Source organism: Mytilus californianus, unplaced genomic scaffold, assembly GCF_021869535.1.
Source record: "Mytilus californianus isolate M0D057914Y unplaced genomic scaffold, xbMytCali1.0.p SCAF_6, whole genome shotgun sequence".
In the NCBI taxonomy this organism is placed as follows: domain Eukaryota; kingdom Metazoa; phylum Mollusca; class Bivalvia; order Mytilida; family Mytilidae; genus Mytilus; species Mytilus californianus.
Genome location: NW_026262712.1, coordinates 97,089,101 through 97,111,484, shown reverse-complemented (window position 1 = coordinate 97,111,484; position 22,384 = coordinate 97,089,101). Strand labels below are relative to the sequence as shown.

At 32.5% G+C, this 22,384-nt stretch overlaps 1 protein-coding gene across 1 annotated transcript in view; it reads right to left on the bottom strand.

Moving 5' to 3' along the window:
• LOC127706498 (uncharacterized) overlaps positions 1-22,384 on the bottom strand; it is an 89,661-nt gene that overhangs the window by 20,602 nt on the left and 46,675 nt on the right. The window contains exons 28-41 of the mRNA XM_052211149.1: positions 21,142-21,359; positions 20,073-20,178; positions 18,398-18,514; positions 17,804-17,939; positions 16,916-17,099; positions 16,347-16,623; positions 14,734-14,920; positions 13,972-14,183; positions 7,072-7,301; positions 3,207-3,360; positions 2,423-2,607; positions 1,883-2,020; positions 1,298-1,472; positions 581-713 (exon numbers count right to left, since the gene is read on the bottom strand). Coding sequence (XP_052067109.1) covers positions 581-713; positions 1,298-1,472; positions 1,883-2,020; positions 2,423-2,607; positions 3,207-3,360; positions 7,072-7,301; positions 13,972-14,183; positions 14,734-14,920; positions 16,347-16,623; positions 16,916-17,099; positions 17,804-17,939; positions 18,398-18,514; positions 20,073-20,178; positions 21,142-21,359 — 2,452 coding nt within the window. The remainder of the gene's footprint in view (positions 1-580; positions 714-1,297; positions 1,473-1,882; positions 2,021-2,422; positions 2,608-3,206; positions 3,361-7,071; positions 7,302-13,971; positions 14,184-14,733; positions 14,921-16,346; positions 16,624-16,915; positions 17,100-17,803; positions 17,940-18,397; positions 18,515-20,072; positions 20,179-21,141; positions 21,360-22,384) is intronic.

Sequence of the window (22,384 nt, the reverse complement as noted above, 5' to 3'; positions counted from 1 at the left end):
AATTCTCAAAAATCTTTAAAATAAGCTTTTGACAAAAATAGTTCTACTGTGGATTCATTTATTTTCTTGGGTACCAATTTTCGTGGATTAAGGAAAACTTACATGTTCGTTGATATTTAATTTCGTGGTTTTGACGAAGTCTGCATACAAGCCTATGGAAAATTTGTTATTCGTTGAACATTTAATTTCGTGGTTCACCTGTACCCACGAAATCCACGAAAATTGGTATCCAACGAATAATAATGAATCCACAGTATTTAACTTAGCTTTCTTAGTTGTCTTAATGAATAGTTCTCTCTCTTGACTTCTATTAAGGTTTCATGCTTTGTACTTGGGGAAACAATTAACATAATAATGATGCCATTACAGCTTAAGGGATTCTATACATTTAACTTACCATAAAGGTTTCATTTCATATACTTGGAGGCAATCTACATCCCATATAATCTATAATCTAAAGCCGCTTCAGATTAATCATGGAGTTTTCTCCCTTTCATGCCTTGTACTTGGGACACAAGCCACATAATATATTATCTGATGCTGTTATAGCTTAATCATAGAATTATCTCCATTGACTTACCATAAAGGTTTCATGCCTTGTACTTGGGACACAAGCCATATTCCACGTAATATATTATCAGATGCTGTTACAGCTTGATCACTACTAGAATAGCCATTACTATCTTTTACCAGTAGAAGATTGTTGTGATTATCTAAATGAAAAATTAGCAAGAATGTTTTAAAATTAAATACACTTAAATGTGTCTATTAATTTAGATCATCTTAAACAAATAACTATATCATCACTATTTTCTTATTTCTTCAATGATATGCAGTGTTTGTTGCTTATTCATATTTGTTTTTCCAATCATGATCAAAGTTGACTTCATTTAACTGTAATTTTTGTTTACCAAGTATTCCTTTGTATTTCTATGTTTATAAATCTAGAATGCATACATCTTAATGTATACTCTTATATTTTTATAAAGAATGCAATAAAACTATTTCAAATCTTTTCTAGCTAGAAAACCGCTAAGTATACCAGTCACATCTGTTGAATACATTGAAATCAAGATGATAAGTTTCCTCCAGCTGAACTTTTAAGGTATTTTCCTGCTGTTGTCAAGATTCTCAGTATTTTGACCTATGAAAATCAGAAGAGTGCAGTATATTTGTTGTTTGTTTACTAGCTGTCTGAAAAATCTTTTCAACTATAAACAAGGTTTGGATTTACAGGCCTTTTGTGATCCTGTGGAGCCCATACAAAATGTCCATCACATGATCTTGTCATACTTACTGTTTGACACATCATTACAACTAACAAGGTTTGGATTTAAAGGACATTTTTGATCTTGAGGAGCACATACACAATGTCCATCACATGACATAGCATCACATCTCCTGATTAGATCTAAAGGTCCCCCAGGTACTTTTTTAAAAGCTGAATGGATAAGTTTACTTCTCATTCCAACCTGCAAAACAAACATGCAAAAGTCAGAGATTGATTTTTTAAAAGTGTTATGGATACTATACATAATGTTTGAAACACATCCTGGTCTTTTAATTACTGTGACTGTGCTATTTGAATTGACCGTATATTTATCTGAGATATAGTCACGACGTATATTGCCTTGTTTATGACATTGACACTGTATTTCTGTAGAGTCTTATTTCTGACACCAATAAAGAATACAGGTTTGCGGAATTTCTCACCCTCTGCTTTATATTCAAAATTTAACCGTTAAAACCTTTTTATTTGATGTGTCACTGATGTGTCTTTTGTAGAGGAAACACACATCTGGCATACAAAATTAAAAGCCTGGTATCATTGATGATTTATCTTTGTCCTAAACATAAAAAATAATTAATTGAACATATTTACTCCATTGACAGCCCACACAGATATATACAGCATATCATATTTGGTCAAAGTTTTGGTGTCCACTTTAAACAGTTGAACTTTTCCTTCATCACCATGGTCTGTGTTGGTATTTGTATGGTAATATTTGGCATCTGTATCCTATACAAAAAAAAATGTATGTTCATCATGTAGTAGCCAAAACTTCTGAAAACAAATAATTTGCAACTTGTTATCAGAAAAAACTACAGAGCTTACATGTACCACCAATATTTAAGAAAAAGTTTGTTTTCCAATAAAGACATGTGAAACTTTACTGTATTTCAACCATATATTTATCTTTGTGCTATATTTCAGCTAGTCCTTATCATATTCAATTGGATTTTTTTCATTGTCCTTTCCAATACAGATAGAATAATCAACCACATCATAATTTCTTTTCATAATACCAGAGACAAAGCAAGCATGCATACTTCATTTAAGTCTTCTATTGGTCTACATATAATGATTCTACATCCATTTTATAATGGGTCCATATTACATACCCATTTCAGTTGTACATACCGCGTTTAAATCCTGGCCCATATAAAGAGACCCCACAGCTACTTTATAATGGTCTACATCAGAATGTAGGTCACTGAAGCCTAACCAGGCCAGATTTACAGCTCTCTGTGACCAGAGCATCCATCCTTCCGCATGTCTCAGGAGTTCAGGATCAGCAGCATGATCAGTTGTTATAGCAAACATACCTAATCAACAGAGAAACAATACTTACTGTTGAAAGAAAAGTCTACCATGGAAAATACCTGAGACACATATCATACAGTCTGATATGTCTGGTATGTTTTATGTGTATGTATTTAGTAAGGAGTTAGTGAGAAAAGTATAGGGTAGAAAATACATCAGAAGAATATTAAACAGTCAGCAACGGAAAATACAACAGAAGCATATCATACAGTCTGCATCGGAAAGTCTGGTATTTGTTTGTTTGTATATAGTAAGGATTTTATAATCAATGCTTTACTATTTCTGCTGTCTGTTGAGAATTTGATGTGGATCCAATATTCTGGTAATGTTTTTTGAAGGCATAGAGAATAATTTTTATTCCTGCACATATTCTAACTATCATACATACTGACATGATTAATATGCTTTATCTTGTAGAGTAAATGAGTATGAGTAAAACACAAATACAGGAAATGTACTAAATATTGCAGCTCCCCAACCAAACATTGACCCTAATTTAGACACTAACAAATGGTTTATGTTTATGACTTTCATACAATTGAGGAATATCACTATTTAGTACAGTTCCACCAGAGAATCCTGAATGTATACAAAAACTTACCTCTAGATGGCGGAGTACTGTCTACAAACATTCCCTGAGATGTTGAAGTTATACATATATCAGCACTGTTACAGGAAATTATGGTCACATAATAGGTCACTCCATCATGTAAATCTAGTCCAGTAAATACGTAGGACCTGGCAATACCATTCACCTAAAAATGGCAAAGAAAACAAAATAAAATAAAAGAACAGAGTTCCAATGTCCCCTGCTTTACACATATTTTATCTATCCAGGGGCAATAACTAAAAAAAAACACTTTTTTTGTTGTTCTTTAAAACAATTCATAAACAACAAGTGAAACTGCGAGCTTCTGTTCACTGATGATACCCCCGCCCAAATATTTTGGTATACAGGAAGTTATTGAGTGATGAATCTGGAAATGCATCACACGGTATAGCTGACTTATATAAACCCTGAAACCAAATTTCAGAAATCCTTGTATTGTAGTTCCTGAGAAAAATGTGACGAAAAATATTCATGGGACGGATGGACGGACTGACGGATGGATGTACCCGTGAGATCGTTAACAAGACCGGATGGACACCCGGTATTTCCATGTCCCCTGCAACGCCTTACACGGGGGACAATTACTTGAAAATGATATAAGACCATAACACATGAAGTTCTTAAACAGTAACCACTAAAATAAGGCAACAGTAGTTTATCATTGTTTAAATCTCATGAAAGTATTAATAAGAAGACAAAACAATGTAACAAACAAAAATTGAGTGATTCACATGAACTTCAAAAGGAACGAGAGCGGGTGTATGGAGAGGGTGAGCATCTCTTGAATCCATACTCAGTCAAAATGTCACTATATTAAGTTAAATTACAGATTAGAAGACTTCAGGTATTTGATGATCTAAGACTGCCAATGCATGTCACTACATAATATACTAGAGGCTCTTTATCTAAAGAGCCTGTGTCGATCACCTTGGTCTATGTGCATATTCAACAAAGGACACTCTCCAACATTGTAGACAACAATAGAATTCATGACAAAAATCTCTGATTGGTTGATCTCGTATTGCTGATCATTTAGTCTGTTGAGTTCTCTATCTTCTTTAGTTTTTGCTCAAAACACAAAAGAGGGTAAAAAAAATTCTCTTTTAAGGGCAATCACTCCTATAAAGAGTGACAGTCTACTAACTATAATATTGACTTGTTAGTAGATCTTGCCTAGCTGATTATTTTTGTGATTTAAAGTGTCTATTTATCTATTATAATGTTTATCATATAAGGTAAAACACAACAAAATGGTAAAAATCATCATTAAAGGGCAATAACTTCAATTAGGAGTCATCAGACAATTTCTCCATTTGTCTTAATTGCAGATCTTGTCTTGCTGATCATTTTTGTTTATTCAAGTTTCTAACTATCTATTATAATTTTTAAGATATAAGGCAAAAGCGTAAAAATGGTAAAAATCGTCATCAAAGGGCAATAACTCTAATAAGGAATTGACTGACAATTCTGAACATGAGACTCATTTGTAGAACATGTCTTGCTGATCATTTTTGCAATTTAACGTTTCTCTCTATCTATTATAGTTTTCAAGATAATAGGCAAAAATGAAAAAAAAATTGTAAAATTTATCATTTAAAGACAATAACTCCTGTAAGAAGCCGTCTGACAGTTCTGACATACACAGACAACTAGTAGAGCTCAACATTAAGAACATTTCTGCCCCTGTCAGATTTTCTCTATTCATAACTGTTTTCAAAATAAAAGACAAAACTTGTATATTACATATGTTCTATTTTAACCCATGCTGGCCATCTTGGTTGGCAAGCGGGGTCATTGGACACATTTTTTAAACAAGATACCCAATAATGATAGTGGCCAAGTTTGGTTAAATTTGACCTTGTAGTTTCAGAAGAGAAGATTTTTGTAAAAGTTAACAAAGGATGACGACCGGCGCCAAGTGAAGAGAAAAGCTCACTTCAGGTGAGCTAAAAAAAACAATAGATATAGGAAGATGTGGTATGAGTGCCAATGAGACAACTCTCCATCCAAGTTACAACTTATAAAAGTAAACCATTATAGGTCAAGGTATGGCCTTCAACACGGAGCATTGGCTAACACCGAACAGCAAGCTATAAAGGGCCCCAAAAATTTACTAGACTTAGTGTAAAACCATTCAAATGGAAAAACCAACGGTCTAATCTATATAAAAACAAGTCTATATAGTGTGAACATGCACCAGCATCAGATATCAATTGAGATATATGTTAACTCCATCCGATTTAGATTTGGCAGATTGTGTTTACTAACTACCTTTATTATATACTTAGTAGTAAATACAGATAAATTGAATGTGTAATACAATAATTGGCAAGCGTGCTGTATCAGCCACCCGTGATGATATCGATATCAGCACGGTTGAAAAGGCTTTATCACACATTTAATCTGTATGACGTCAGGTCATCGATTACAGTCACTGTTGCAAAGGATTTATCAAACCCATAATCTGTATGACGTCATGTCAAATCTATAATCTGTATGACTTCATTTCAAACCTCCTTACCTGTATGACGTCATGTCACATAAAAAACATCTACGTGAGGTATATGTATATAATAAAGTGTATATGATATGGCTTTTTCAATATCACACACCGTATCAACCCTCAACCAATATAACCCCTCGAGCAGAGCTCTTGGGATTATATTGGTGTCTCGGGTTGATACGGATGTGATATTGAAAAAGCCATATGATATTCTCTATGTATATACCAGTCACCTAAAAATTAAATATTTATATGAAACACAACTATATATAAATAATTTATTGATCCTTTTTTGTTCACTTTTTATATACAGATGAGATCACAATCGAAAATATCAAATTGTGAGACAAACTTGATTAATTGACAACATGACTTTTCTCCTACGGGATAAGAACTTAGAGGGTAAAGATTGCCTTCATTTTGAATTATGAACTTAGAATTAAACACTAAACAGTTCCCTTAGTATACCGTATATAGGGTTTTTTCACGTCGGCTTTTTTTCGCGATTTGATGACAAAATGGGCAGGTTAAAATTTCACTGAGTATAATTTTCGCTGAAAGGGAAAATACACGCGAAAAAATAACTGTATCGTATTGTTAAAAATGTAAACAACATAAGCTTGATTGACTGACAGGTAATCTGTTGCAAATACATATGGGTACTACAAACGAAAATACACATAATTCAGTGAACTTTCAACGAACATAGAATATGTACAGACCATGGGGCATGCTAAAAATTGAAGCTATTGATCATTGCAGATAAACAAGTATCTGTGTAAATGTCATTTATTTTTATTTTAATTTTACATCAGATGAAAAATGTTCGTGTTATGACACCAATCAATAGATCGTCGCTAATTAACATCTTTTTACCTGTCACTGATTGCTGTGTTGTCAAAAGGTGTGCCATATATGATTAGTAATTTTAATTATTTATATAAACAGAGATCTTAATTAAGTATACACTTTCTTGTGATCTACCGAACAACACAAAAGACTTGATAATCAACAGTATAATGTATGAAACTTTCAAACAATAATAAATCTGGGAATGTGCAGTGAAATTTACGCAAGGTCAAATTTTCGTGTTTCTTGAACTGCCGCGAACAAAGCAAAAATTAGACACACGCGAAAAATACCCGATATACGGTATATAAGAGTGTTCACTTAAAGACACTTTATTGAGTGTACTCACAAAATGCAGGTAGAGAAGACGGTTGAAATAAAGCTACATTTGTAACCAGCCAGTAACTTGTAATATTTATTCCAAAAATAAACAGATAGAAATGTAACTGACCGTAAAGACAACATGAATTGTCTCCCCTGGTGTTAGATTGACTGCAAACTTACTGATTGTGATGACAACATAAATTCTCCTCCAATATGAGATTTGACAGACAGATACTGTCTTTTTATATATGACTCGTCATCATCAACAGCCCATTCAACCTTCATAGATGTTCTATAAATCTGTGTCAATCCCTTAATTCCAAAGTCAGGAGAGAATGTAGGTGTTGTTGTTATAACAGGAGCTGATGTGTCAACCAGAAAACCATTGGATGTTGATTCTGACCATAAACCTGTAATTATATTCTCATTTAGTTACTTATTCTTAAGAATGTATTATCTGTATTTTAACCTAATAACCACCTCAGCCTTTACTGCTGTATGTGTCCCCAATATATTCATGCTTCACTGCTGCCCGTACGAAATTATAAGGTGTATTACACCTGGAAATATGGTGTAAACCAGGTGTAACGGGTAGTTACAATTCCAGATCCAGGCGTAAAGGAGCAGGAAACATAAATTTGTAGCAATACAGGCGTAGAAAAAAGTGGTAAGCTTGGCGTAAATTAAAATAAGCAAGGCATAACTTTTTCTACATTTGTAAAACTGTTGGAAGGGCGAAAATAATGATACATAGAATGCTTTGTTTGAAGGATCATGGGAAATTTTTCAAAATTTGGCTCTCTAGTATTAGCTCGCAAGAGTTGGACATGTGGCAGCTTGATGTATTCAGGGAAAATTAAGCTTTATTGGGGTGTTTTTTTGGAAGAATTTGAAATTGGAATTATGGAATCAAATCGATGGATGGAATGAAATGAAAGGAAAGTAGTATGTACAGTAAATAATAATTCTGTGAGTAACTTAGTTATTATGTTTTAATTTTTTTACCATTCAAATTCTAGAAATCCTCAGCATTTATAAACACTTACAAAGTAACATTTAAAAATCTTTCATAAATTAAATTAAAGTATTATCATTGGTTTTTGTAGTTCAAATGACAATTTTGATTTTCTTTGAAATAATTTAGTCAAAATGTTAGTTTTATTTTTAGAAAAGTTAACTGTCATAACTCTCATTTAAACTTAAACTTAGTTGTGCCATTGTCTGCTTAAATTGTATTTATTCTTATAGCTTCTACAATGGTTAATATTTCAAGTTTTGTATCAAACAATGAGAAATTGTAAGCAACAGTACTAGTTTGTATTGACATACATTCCCTAGACACTGCGATGACGCCAGGATATAGTATCATTTTTACACCTGGTTTCTGTGTCATTTACAGGCATCACATTTCATACAGGTGGAGTTCATCTTGCTTCACTGGTTCAATATGTGTGTGTATTTTTTTTATTTGATGATAAACTTCAGGTAGAGCAAATCCATATATCTTCTTTCAACATATTAAATACAAAAAAGCAGACATGAGCAGGCACATATTTTTTTCCATTCATCGGCTAGATATAAATATTAATGAGCAGGTGACTTATTGTGGATTCATTATTATTCCAGGGAATCTTGGGTATACCTGAACCACAAATTTAAATGTTTGACAAAGTATAGAATTTTCTATAGGCTTGTATGCCAACTTTGCAAAACCACAAAATCAAATATCCATGAAAATAAAAATGTTCCTAAATCATAAAAATTTGGTACCTTAGGCAATGTATTTTATTTTTTATTGTATTCTGTCCTTCAGAGCCAAAGTGATCCACCAAATGATCAGTCAATCGATCTGATCAGTACACACATACAAGAGGCTCTCAAGAGCCTGAATCGCTCACCTATTTCAGAGAAGATTTTTAAATGCTAGCAAACTTGATGAACAAATTGTGTAAAATTGTCTTTAAAGGGCAATGACTCCTTAAGGGGTCAATTGACAATTTTAGTCATATTAACTTTTTTTGTAGATCTTACTTTGCTGAACATTATTGCTGCTTACAGTTTATGTATATCTATAATAATATTCAAAATAATAACAAAAAACTGCAGAATTTTGTTAAATTTACCAATTCGGTGGCAGCAACCCAACATTGGGTTGTTCAATTCGTCTGATAATTTCAGGGCCGATAGATCTTGACCAATTAAACAATTTTATCCCTGTCACATTTGCTCTAAAAGATTTAGTTTTTGAGATATAAGCCAAAAACTGCATTTGACCCTTATGTTCTATTTTTAGCCATGGCGGCCATGTTTGTCGATGGATACAAACTTCGGATACAATTTATAAACAAGATACCCTAAGGAACATTTATTTAAGTTTGAAGGTAATTGGCCCAGTAGTTTCAGAGGAGAAGATTTTTAAATGTTAGCAAACTTGATGAACAAATTGTGTAAAATTGTCTTTAAAGGGCAATAACTCCTTAAGGGGTCAATTGACAATTTTGGTCATATTAACTTTTTTGTAGATCTTACTTTGCTGAACATTATTGCTGCTTACAGTTTATATATATCTATAATAATATTCAAAATAATAACAAACTAGAGGCTCTAAAGAGCCTGTATCGCTCACCTTGGTATATGTGCATATTAAACAAAGGACACAGATGGATTCATGACAAAATTGTGTTTTGGTGATGGTGATGTGTTTGTAGATCTTACTTTACTGAACATTCTTGCTGCTTACAATTATCTCTATCTATAATGAACTTGGCCCAGTAGTTACAGTGGAAAATATTTTGTAAAAATTTACAAAAATTTACAAAATTTATGAAAATTGTAAAAAATTGACTATAAAGGGCAATAACTCCTTAAGGGGTCAATTGACAATTTTGGTCATGTTGACTTATTTGTAGATCTTACTTTGCTGTACATTATTGCTGTCTACAGTTTATCTCTATCTATAATAATATTCAAGATAATAACCAAAAGCTGCAAAATTTTCTTAAAATTACCAATTCAGGGGCAGTAACCCAACAACGTGGTGCCTGATTGGTCTGAAAATTTCAGGGCAGATAGATCTTGACCTAATGAACAATTTTATCCTGTCAGATTTGCTCTAAATGCTTTGGTTTCAGAGATATGAGCCAAAAAACTGCATTTTACCCTATGTACTATTCTTTAGCCATGTCGGCCATCTTGGTTCGCGGGCGGGGTCATCGGACACATTTTTTAAACTAGATACCCTAATGATGATTGTGGCCAAGTTTGGTTAAATTTGTCTTAGTAGTTTCAGAGGAGAAGATTTTTGTAAAAGATTACAAAAATTTACGAAAAATGGTTAAAAATTGACTATAAAAGGCAATAACTCCTTAAGGGGTCAACTGACCATTTTGGTCAAGTTGACTTAATTGTAGATCTTACTTTGCTGAACATTATTGCTGTTTACAGTTTATCTCTATCTATAATAATATTCAAGATAATAACCAAAAACGGCAAAATTTCCTTAAAATTACCAATTCAGGGGCAGCAACCCAACAATGGTTGCCTGATTGGTCTGAAAATTTCAGGGCAGATAGATCTTGACCTGATAAACAATTTTACCCATGTCATATTTGCTCTAAATGCTTTGGTTTCAGAGATATGAGCCAAAAACTGCATTTTACCCTATGTACTATTTTTTAGCCATGTCGGCCATCTTGGTTTGCGGGCGGAATCATCGGACACATTTTTTAAACTAGATACCCTAATGATGATTGTGGACAAGTTTGGTTAAATTTGTCTTAGTAGTTTCAGAGCAGAAGATTTTTGTAAAAGATTACAAAAATTTACGAAAAATGGTTAAAAATTGACTATAAAGGGCAATAACTCCTTAAGGGGTCAACTGACCATTTTGGTCAAGTTGACTAAATTGTAGATCTTACTTTGCTGAACATTATTGCTGTTTACAGTTTATCTCTATCTATAATAATATTCAAGGTAATAACCAAAAACTGCAAAATTTCCTTAAAATTACCAATTCAGGGGCAGCAACCCAACAACGGGTTGTCAGATTCATCTGAAAATTTCAGGGCAGATAGATCTTGACCTGATAAACAATTTTACCCCATGTCAGATTTGCTCTAAATGCTTTGGTTTCAGAGATATAAGCCAAAATCTACATTTTACCCCTATGTTCTATTTTTAGCCATGGCGGCCATCTTGGTTGGTTGACCTGATCACATTTTTTAAACTAGAAACCCCAATGATGATTGTGACCAAGTTTGGTTAAATTTGACCCAGTAGTTTCAGAGGAGAAGATTTTTGTAAAAGTTAACAGACGGACGACGACGATGACAACTGTGGGCCAGGTGAGCTAAAAACTGCAAAATTTTGTTAAAACTACCAATTCGGTGGCAGCAACCCAACAATGGGTTGTTTGATTCATCTGAAAATTTTAGAGCTGATAGATCTTGACCAATTGAACAATTTTACCCAATGTCAGATTTGCTCTAAAAGCTTTTGTTTTTGAGATATAAGCCAAAAACTGCATTTGACCCCTATGTTCTATTTTTATCCATGGCAGCCATGTTTGTCGATGGATCAAAACTTCGGATACAATTTATAAACTAGATACCCTAAGGAACATTTAGTTAAAGTTTAAAGGTATTTGGCCCAGTAGTTTCAGAGGAGAAGATTTTTTAAATAGTTTACGACGACAGACGACGACAACGACGACGACAGACGACAGACGAAGACGGACGCCAAGTGATGGCATAAGCTCACATGAGGCCCTTCGGGCCCGGTGAACTAAAAAGGGAGGAAGGAACTTTCAAGTCAGGAGAAATTTGTTACAGGCCTTGATAATTCTTGTGGGATTATATATTTTATAAATCAATGGCATTTGATACTTTTTATTTCATACAATATTCTTGTCCAGAATAATTGCCTGATTATTATTTGATGTAAACTGTAATCAAATCTTATTTAGTAATAAAAACATTTGATCTAATGAATTTGTTTGTTGGTATTCTGCCATTCCTCTATGGGGTAAAGTTACAAATGGTTGCAGTGGTGGGACCAATGATTCCAGTATTTGAGACACTGCATTGCCTTAAGTGCTATATCTTTTATGTTTAAATTGTATTGGGAGATTCAAACAGACGTATGAAATGGCACTTATCATATGGATTTTACTCGTGTTGATCTATATATATATAGGAATAATGATCATCACACAACATTTAGAAATCATCAATATACTCAACCAGGAATATTTACTCTTACAAATGTGGGGTAGCGCTTTAATCAAAATTGGTATATTCCTCACTACAGTTAGACAGCACAGATCTTTATTCCATACAATTAGAACAAGCTGACTACACCTAGTAATCTAATTTTTGCCTCGGGTCAATATGCATATCCAGTTATGACCAGTATGCCAGTTACTGAGCAGTTTAAAAATGTAAGTGACAACAGTGTTAATTCAACAGGTGAAAATAATTCAATTTGATGGAAAGGATTATTATGAGTGTATTAATAAGAAAAGTGATACATATGTATCCTCGGCATGAGTTTGTTTGCTGGTTAAAATAGAACTGTGAACTGATATGTTCAACAGTATTTATTCTATTTTTGCTGACAGTGTTTGTAAAAATGTCAGAGGGAAATAAAACAATTACTATCTTCAGGGAAAGAAAGACAAATTAAAGTCAGCTACACAGTTCAAAATTCATTTGAAAAGAATATTTAATTGGACTACTCAAAACGATTGGTTTGACTTTTTGGCAGTATAATAAGATCATTGCTAGACTGTACACCTGTACATATGAGAGAAAACAGCTTGTTTTCCTTTCAACCTTAAGAGGTCCAACAGATATAAAGACATTCCAAACTAGAACTCTCTTTTGCAGAAAATGGAACTTCACTTTAGGCACCTTAATATGAAGGAAGTGTATCTAGTGGGAGCAGAATTGAGAAACAGTACATGAAGGGACAGAAAACTTATCGAAAGTGATAGCGAGAAGTTTTAAGAAATTCTGATTTAGTATAAATATACTTTCTATGATCAGACAGGACAGATGGGAAAAACAACAATTTGTTTGCATTGTATTAAATTGAAAGAAGACATTCCAGTTAAGGAACCTCTGAGAAGAATTTTTCTTTATAAACATCAAGCAATTGATGAAGAAATTAAGAAGTTAAGAGTCCCGTGTGTTGATTACCGGAAATTGAATGATAAAATGATCAAAGATGTATATCCGATTCTTTGAATAGAGGATACCATAGACTCACTGAGTGGAGAAAAGTGGATGTCAGTTTTGGACCTGAGTATTTATGATCATCAAGTGCTATGAATCCATCAGATAAGGAAAATACTGCATTTTCTACACCTAGAAATGGTTTATACCAATATGTTATGATGCAATTTGTATTGTGCAAAGCAAGAGCTATGTTTTCAGGAAATATTGAGACAGCAATGACTTGATTGCAGTGGCATATTCTAGTTTTGTGCCTAGATAATATAATAGTGTTTAGAAAAACATTTGATGAACATTTGGTTAATTTGCAGAAGGTCTTTCCGAGATTATCAGATGCTGGATTAAAGCTTAAAGCTGCAAAGTGTTGTCCTTTGAAACACAAGGTTGAATATCTTGGAAATATTGTGTCAACAGACAGGGTGGGACCAATCCTTCTATGGTACAGGCAATAGTTTAGATGGAGCGCCTGACAAATGTTTCTGAATTAAGATCTTTCATTTGACTGGTTTGTTATTACAAAAGATTTATCATTGATTTTTGAAGTTGTTAAGTGTCTTTTTGGTTTATTGCTTGCAGCTATTACTTTAAGATTGTTCTCAGACCAGGTTTTACCCATGCAAATTCAGATGCACTAAACAGTTGTGGATAATAAAGAATTCTATAAACTGCAGTTTACCTTGGGATTATGTGTATAATTATCTATGATCATACAATATTCTAGTACCAAATAGGTGACTGATTAACATTGAAATCATTTGATGTAGACTTATTATATTTGCCAATTTTCATCATTTTCACCATTTTTTGACAGAAGATCAAAATGATACAGAATAATACTGTGTCTTACCAACTTTATTGTAAGCTCTGACTGTAACAAATATTCTCTGGTTCAACGGTAGTCCTAAAGAAGTATTATAGAAAGCAGCAGTCTCAGTCAGATGAAGTTCTGTCTCTGGTATAATATCAGTGCCTCCTTTGGTGGTTCCTGCCATCCATACATACTTCTCGAGACCAGACTGAGGATCATCAAACCCATACCACTTAGCAGAGATATAACTTCTGTAAAATATTAATTGTTAGTTACAGTTGTTTCGTTAAAATAAGTCAGGTACTATTCTGTAAAATATCTATACTCAATTACAGCTGTTTAATTGAAACATGTCAGGTATCAAGGGTAAGCTCAGACCAAATTGCAGATCAGCAAACCCAAACCACTCAGATATAGGTCCTGTAAAATATTAACTCTTAAGCTGTTTTATTGAAAAATGTCTCTCAAGTATCAAGGAAAAACTCAGACCAGACCGTGTTTCATTAAACCCATGCCACTAAGCAGAGATATAGTTTCTGTAAAATATTATCACATATTTACAGCTGCTTCATTGAAATATTTCATGGTAAAAGTTTATGTAGATAGCTGCTACAGGTTTCATCAAATTAACCAAAGAGCAAACACATAAACATATTGAATACTAGGAACCTTCTGCTACTGTTACCAGGACATAAATGAGTTGTGTTAATGGTTAATGTTTCTACTTCACATAATATAATTTCCAACACTACTCTTTTTCTTTTTTTAAAAAGGAATACATCTGATTAGTAGCAATCTTACATGATAGACTGGTATTCTGTGTCATGGAATCCAGTTCCATCCTGAACCATTCCAGCAACAGGGGCACTGTTGTCTATAATAACGCCATCTGAAGTCACAGTAGTACACATATCTGCCGTGTTACAAGCCGTCACTGTGGTATAATATCTCAGCCCTGTACCAAGGTGGATGTTCTCTAATGTAAAATCTGAAGTAAAACAAAAAATACATATGTAAGATTTATTTGTTACAAATTTGGAATGATAAACATGTTCATTGTTGTGTAAAATCTCAGTCCTGTACCAAGGTGGATGTGCTCTTGCGTAAATTCTGAGGTAAAACAAAAAATACATATGTAAGAATTATTTGTTACAAATGTGGATTGATAAACACGTTCATTGTTGTGTAAAAACTAAGGCCTGTACCAAGGTAGATGTTCTCTAATGAAATTCTGAAGTAAAACAAAACATACATATGTAAGAATTATTTGTTACAAATGTGGATTGATAAACACGTTCATTGTTGTGTAAAAACTCAGTCCTGTACCAAGATGGATGTTCTCTAATGAAATTCTGAAGTAAAACAAAACATACTTATGTAAGAATCATTTGTTACAAATGTGGAATGATAAACACGTTCATGGTTGTGTAAAATCTCAGTCCTGTACCAAGGTGAATGTGCTCTTATGTAAATTCTAAAAATAGTTCAAAACATACATATGAAAGACTTATTTGTTACACTTTTGCAGTGATACATGCCGACACTGTGGTGTAATATCTAAGACCTAAACCAAACTGGATGTTTGCTCATGTAAATTGTAAAATAAATATTTCAATTCAGATCTATTTAATTTTTCTTTTGATTGATACCTTTAAAATGTTCTCCCATTTGTAAAATTGGTAATAAAAATTTTAATTTATTTTCTTTTTGTGATGTTTGCTGTCTAATTATGATATCTGCCTCAATTAATTTGTCATACAAAGATTGAATCTGTCTATGGAACCAAATTCTTTGTTAATTTTATAAGTGTTTTTCATTGATTATAATTAACAATAAGTAATTCTGACAGCTGTTAACTGTAAAGTATCTTCACATTATGGACATGCTCCTACAGAAACATAATAGTCTTTAATAATGGATTGCAATTTTTAGAGATCTAATTAAACATAACATGATGTAATTCCCAAGGCCTGTGTTCCTTGTAATTATCTTCACATTGCGGACAGGTCCTTCCAAAAAATAAATAATCTTTAATGGAAAGGTGAAATTTTCAGGTGGTCTAAACAAACCATACCTAGTTCCTTCGGCATGATCCTTTAATATATCTTCACACTGAGGACAGGCCCTTACAGAAACATAATAGTCTTTAATGGTGGATTAGGATTTCAAGATTTTTAAACATACCAAATGCAATTCCCACAGCCTGTTCCTGTAAAATATCATCACACTGAGGACAAGCCCCTACAGAAAGATAATTGTCTTTAATGGTGGATTAGGATTTCAAGAGTTTTAAACATACCATATGTAATTCACACAACCTGTTCCTGTAAAATATCATCACACTGAGGACAGGCCCCTACAGAAACATAATTGTCTTTAATAGTGGATTAGGATTTCAAGAGTTTTAAACATACCATATGTAATTCCCACAGCCTGTTCCTGTAAAATATCTTCACACTGAGGACAGGTCCCTACAGAAACATAATAGTCTTTAATGGTGGAGTGAGATTCATGGAAACCTTCCCAACAGGCATGTAACACTTTGGTGTCTGTCTGGTAGTCAATGTCCTTGACACTTCCTGTCAGCTGACTTTTATCTCCATCATACACATGACCAGGTGTAGGTGGCGTTGTGTCCACTTGGAAAGCCCAGGATGTAGCTAATGATGATAATCCTGCCTTGTTAAATGCCTAAATAAATGAAAATATATATCAGTATTAAATTGTCATGAAAATCTAATCTCCAATATGTACCAAATAAATATTTATGTCTAATGACAATTATTGGAACGTAGTGGTGCACTTATTAAAGCTTAATAAAATTTATTTTAACCATTCTAGAAGCTGGTGAAATGCACGTCTCATTTCTTCAATTTCAAATTGAATGCAATAATTACAGCAGTATGTATGGTTGTTTTCTTTTCAAGTAAGTTATAAAATGTTCTCTGAAGATCAAAACACTGTATAGACTACACTTACTTACCCTGACATTGATATAATAGAAATGGCCATCCTGGAGATCTAAAGGATTATTTTTGTCTGACCTTCCACATTCTTCATCAACAACCTTCAAATATGACATCATATCTGTATATCCTGGCTCTGATCCAACTGACCACATGTAATAATCTATACCAGATTCTAAGTCAAGGAATACATCTTTCCAACTAAATTGCAAATAATGAAAATAGATGTATTGGTATGACACAAATGCAGAACGATGGAAAGACATCATAATTTGTTATCAGTTTGTTCAGTAGTATTTTGTATTGTCCTTCAAGTTGCCTCTTGCGCAATCAATCTTAACAAAAAACTTTTTTTTATACTTACTGTGTTTGTCAACAATCATTTCAAGCATGACAAGTCTAAACATATATAAATAAAGGATTTGTAAAAGCATTCTTGATAGACATAGATTTATATCAAAAGTGTTTTACCTTGACTATATTCACCATGTATCTATTTCTGTTGTGAATGTAATATGCCTGCTTCTTATAATTATACTTACCATTGATCTATTTATGTCGTGGATGTTATATACTGTTGGTTCTAATAAACCTTTAACCCTTACTATACTTACCATGGATATATTTCTGTTGAGGATGTTATATGCCTGTTGGTTCTAATTAATCTTTAACCCTAACTATACTTACCATAGATCTACTTCTGTTGTGGATATTTATGCCTGTTGGTTCTAATTAACCTTTAAACCTAACTATACTTACCATTGATCTATTTCTGTTGTGGATGTTATATGCCTGTTATTTTTAATAAACCTTTAACTCTAACTATACTTACCATGGATCTATTTCTGTTGTGGATGGTATATGTCTATTGGTTATAATTAACCTTTAACCCTAACTATACTTACCATGGATCTATTTCTGTTGTGGATGTTATATGCCTGTTTGTTAAAACTATTGGTTTATTACTAGTAACTGGTGGAGTTGTATCTATGATAACTGGCTCAGAAACAACTTCTGTTTCTCTGTTAGCAAAATCAACAGCTACAATGTCAGAAAAAAAAAAAATTCAAAACTTGAGTTGTAATGATCAATGGTAATTCTTCAAATAAAATATTATGAACAAAAATTCAACTTGCATTGAAAACACATGATTGCTCTCTTTTACAATATTTAATATTTTATATTGCAAACTTATGTACAGCAGAGAAGCAGAAAAAAAAAGAAAAAATTGATGAATTAAACCTTTCAAGCAAATGTTCAATGGCTGATGGATAATAAACTTGTCAACAGCAAACCAACAACACAGCAAGCAAGAAGACATCTACAGGTTTACATACCTTTTTAAACAAATGACAAGTGTTAAATCTATCTAAATTAATTATTTATTTTAACACTTAACATATTTTTTTTACAGTTTTATATCTTCTTAAGCAGAAAATGTTTCAATTTTAATCATTAATATTTCAGCTTTAACTTGTAAGCTAATAACCTCCACCAACCTTTCAGAGTAGCATAATACTTGTAACCATTCTGCAAATTAAGTTGATGTAAGGCTTTATGTTGTAGTACTCCAACATTCTCAAAAGCAACAACATCATTACCCCCACTAGATGTACCTGGTAAAAATAAATCAAGCAAAACATAATACCCCTGCTAAATATACCTGATATATACATTCAGGCAACAAAATTATAAAAACTAGATATTCTCAAATAAATATAATTCAGGCAACATCACTACCCCGCTAGATGTACCTGTTAAAACAAAAAGGCAGTACAGTACACCCCTGCTTGATATACTTAGTGTATAAAACCAAGGAACACAATTATAAACATCAAAAGATAATCTTAGGGAAATATAAATCAGATAACAACACAAAAAGTTCACTGGTCAATAATAAACGCTGTGCCATGAGCGCATGATACGCCCTTCCGTCTTGTGTGTGAATTTTTATGCAATAAGCATAAATAGTTTCTGACATACCGCGTGACATGTGAAAAACCCCTCCCCCTTTTTTTACAAAATACTCAATAACTCAAAAATAAAATTTTGAATCATCACCAAAAAGTATACAGATCTTAAGGTTAATATAACTAAGAAGTGTGTAAAGTTTTAAGCAATAATCATAAACTGTTTTTGAGATAGGGCCTGACATGTGAAAAAAAACACACACCTGTTTTAGTTACTAAGTCCCGTAACTCAAAAAGTTTTAATCTTATTTTCACCAAAAAGTATACAGATCGTTTGATCATCATAAGAAACAACTATGTAAAGTTTCATGAAATTTGGATTAGTCATTCTCAAGTTACGGTGCGACATGTTTACGCCGGACAGACAGACGGACGGACACCGGACATTTGTATAACATAATACGTCCCGTCAAAAATTGATGGGCGTATAAAAACCAGGCAAGAGGCAACATCATATTCCCACTAAATTTACCTGTTTACTATATACAAGGCAACAGGCAACATTATACCTACTCTATGTATAACAGGTTAATTTAAATCCGGCAAAAGGATATCATATCCTAATAATATTTTTTGGGGAAAATATAAATCAGACAAAATCATCTTTACCTATAAATACAAAGCAGGCAATAACATTGTTTACCCTTACTATGAGCTCCTTGTGAATATAAACCTGGCAATTACATCATTACCCTTACCAGAAAGTATTACTCATATCTCTACAGTGACAGGAGTTTTGTAGGTTTTTATTTTTGAAATTGATCTATGATCCCATTCACTCTTGTCATTCAGTACTATGGTCTTGTCAAATACAGATATTTTAAAATGTCACCTACATATAAAAAGTCATTAGCATCAAAATGAACTAATATGTGTCAATGTTTCGTCTACAGCAGATCATGAGATCTCTAACACAAGGAATGGGAATCTTTTATAGGCTATGTTTACATAGATGACACCATGTTTAACAAAGTAAAAACAAAAAAATATTCTATTTATAGGGGAATTCTACTTCGACTGCTGAGAAAAAAAATTGGATGAGAAATGTTTATTTTGTTTTAATTCCCTCCCCATATACCCACTTAATATTTTGGAATAGATAAAATCCTTCATAATACACTTGCACCCCTTAAAATTTGTAAATAAATCTCATTTATTGAATTGCAAGCAAAATCAGATTATTCGGCTAATATGCTTTTCTCACCAATTCCTAATATGTATTCTTTAATTCCAGATGGGTGTGGTCCATTGTTAAATTCTTCCACATCTTGGAAATTGTCCCAGTTTACATACATATCTGAGTCTGAAGTCTAAAATAAACAATTTGAAAAATTAATCATTTTTATTACAATAAGTCAATTTTTATAATTGAGGTAACATTTTACAACACGGACTGCATTACCAAAAACAACAATAGTTTATGTGATAAGTTGGCAGAAAACAATACAGTCTGAAGCAGCTATAAAATATTTCAAACCAAACAATCCTTCTAAATTTAGCTGCACAGTAGCAAAGTGTGTACTGCTGAGGCGGTCAACAAATGTGTGTTTGATATCTTAACATAATTCAGAAAAAAGATAAGAGATGTTTGAAGATCTTTTTAACTGGATTTTTACCTTGCACAGACACACTTTTTCTGGTCATTAAAGTAAAATATGGAGAAATTACTCTAAAAATCAGCCCTATTTTAATAAATTTGTACTTTGTTGAACAATTAATTTCATGGTATATCTACACCCAAGAAATCAACAAAAATTGGTATCCCAAGAATAATAATTAACCCACAGTACTTGTCTGACATCCTATATTTACCTGTTTCTGACCTAATATCTGTATAATGTCCCAATTCTGACAACTAAAATGTTCAATACCGAACATAGATTGATTTTTTAAAAAAAAAATTCAAATTTTACTGGTTTGCATCTAAATAATTCAAGCAAAGTTGATTTAGTTCATCAGAAATATATGTATAAAATGTTAAGATGATAAAATTAAAAAGGTATCTGAGTGATAACCTACATTGTTTACATAATAGTGGGAACATGCGCTTAGGTGTGAAATTTATTTACTCATCTGAAGCACTGGTTAAAATTAAAGTCTCAGGAGTGATTTGTTTTTAAAGCCCTTCAAGAACACAATCAAATGAGATCTGTGGAGATACAATGTATTTATGGCCAGTAAGACATCATTGGAGCAGAGTAAACTTATATTGTAAATTGTAATGGAGAAAAACTAGAAGACACAATTAAGGCTGAAGAATGATGAATACATACCTGATAGACTGTATTTAGATTATGACCAATCCACAATCTTCCAGCGGTAGGAGGAGTTAAATCTACGATTATTCCATCACTACATGCACTGACAGCTGGTAATTGTTGTATCCATTCTTCATTCACTATAGCAGTCTGAGCAGCATGTATACATACTGTGTATCTTGTACCATGGACCAGTTCATTGTGTGTGAACTCTTCATTCATAAATTCTCTATCTGTAGCAAAACATGATATTTACAAACGTGCAGTTATACATATGATATTAATTAATAAACTGTTGCTTCATTCTTCATTCATTAATTTTCTAATCTTTATGAATTTATTAAAAGAGGATTTTATATATATCAGATAAGCTGACAAAAAGAGTAAAATTTAGAAATTATTCTTGAGAAAATATTTAAGTCATCTAAAAGTTAAGTGCCAAACTTTTTCAACAACAAAATTATGCACATTAGTTTTTCATATTTTAAAATGTTGTGTGGAAAATTCTCATATTTTGGGAGGTTTATACATGGCAGAGGCACTATTATTTCCCTAGAAAGACAACATATGGATAGAGTTCTGAAAAGAATATGAGACAAAAGCATTTATAGAAAAAATAGGGTCACTCTTTTCTGCTAAATAACAAAATGGATAAATTCAATGTATCTACATTATTTGAGTTATCTCCCCCTATATAGTAAAGCTTTGAAATTTTTATCAATCTTGTATGGTCTGATTTTTTATAAAGAAAAATATAAAAAATCATAAGATGAATTCATATTACTGACTTGATAATGAAAAGTCTAATAAATAAAAATTCATTTCTGCACTATAATTGTTCTATTGTAGTATTGACTCAACTGATTATTTGTAGTAATTTGTGATCCAAGATGGCATAAAATACCAATTGTACCTTTATAAACAGAGAGTCAACTTCAATTTGAATAACTTGGAGAACACTGTCATGAAAATGTTTTACAGAACTGGGCATGTGTGCTGCTATCAAACAGTAACCTGATGTGGGAGTAAACTCTTCAAAATGGTGTTCTTTATTCAAGAAATAATAGATGACAATAAAATAAAAATGAATTTTCCCTTCCTAGACCGAATATAAAAATATAACAGACTGTGATTAAATGGTATGCTGTATAACTAACAATGCATACATCAATTGGTTTGGTTGAATATAAGTCAAATTCCTTTCGCCAGCATTTTAAGAGAAATGTTAACTTTCATAATCCAAAACAATAGCTGAATA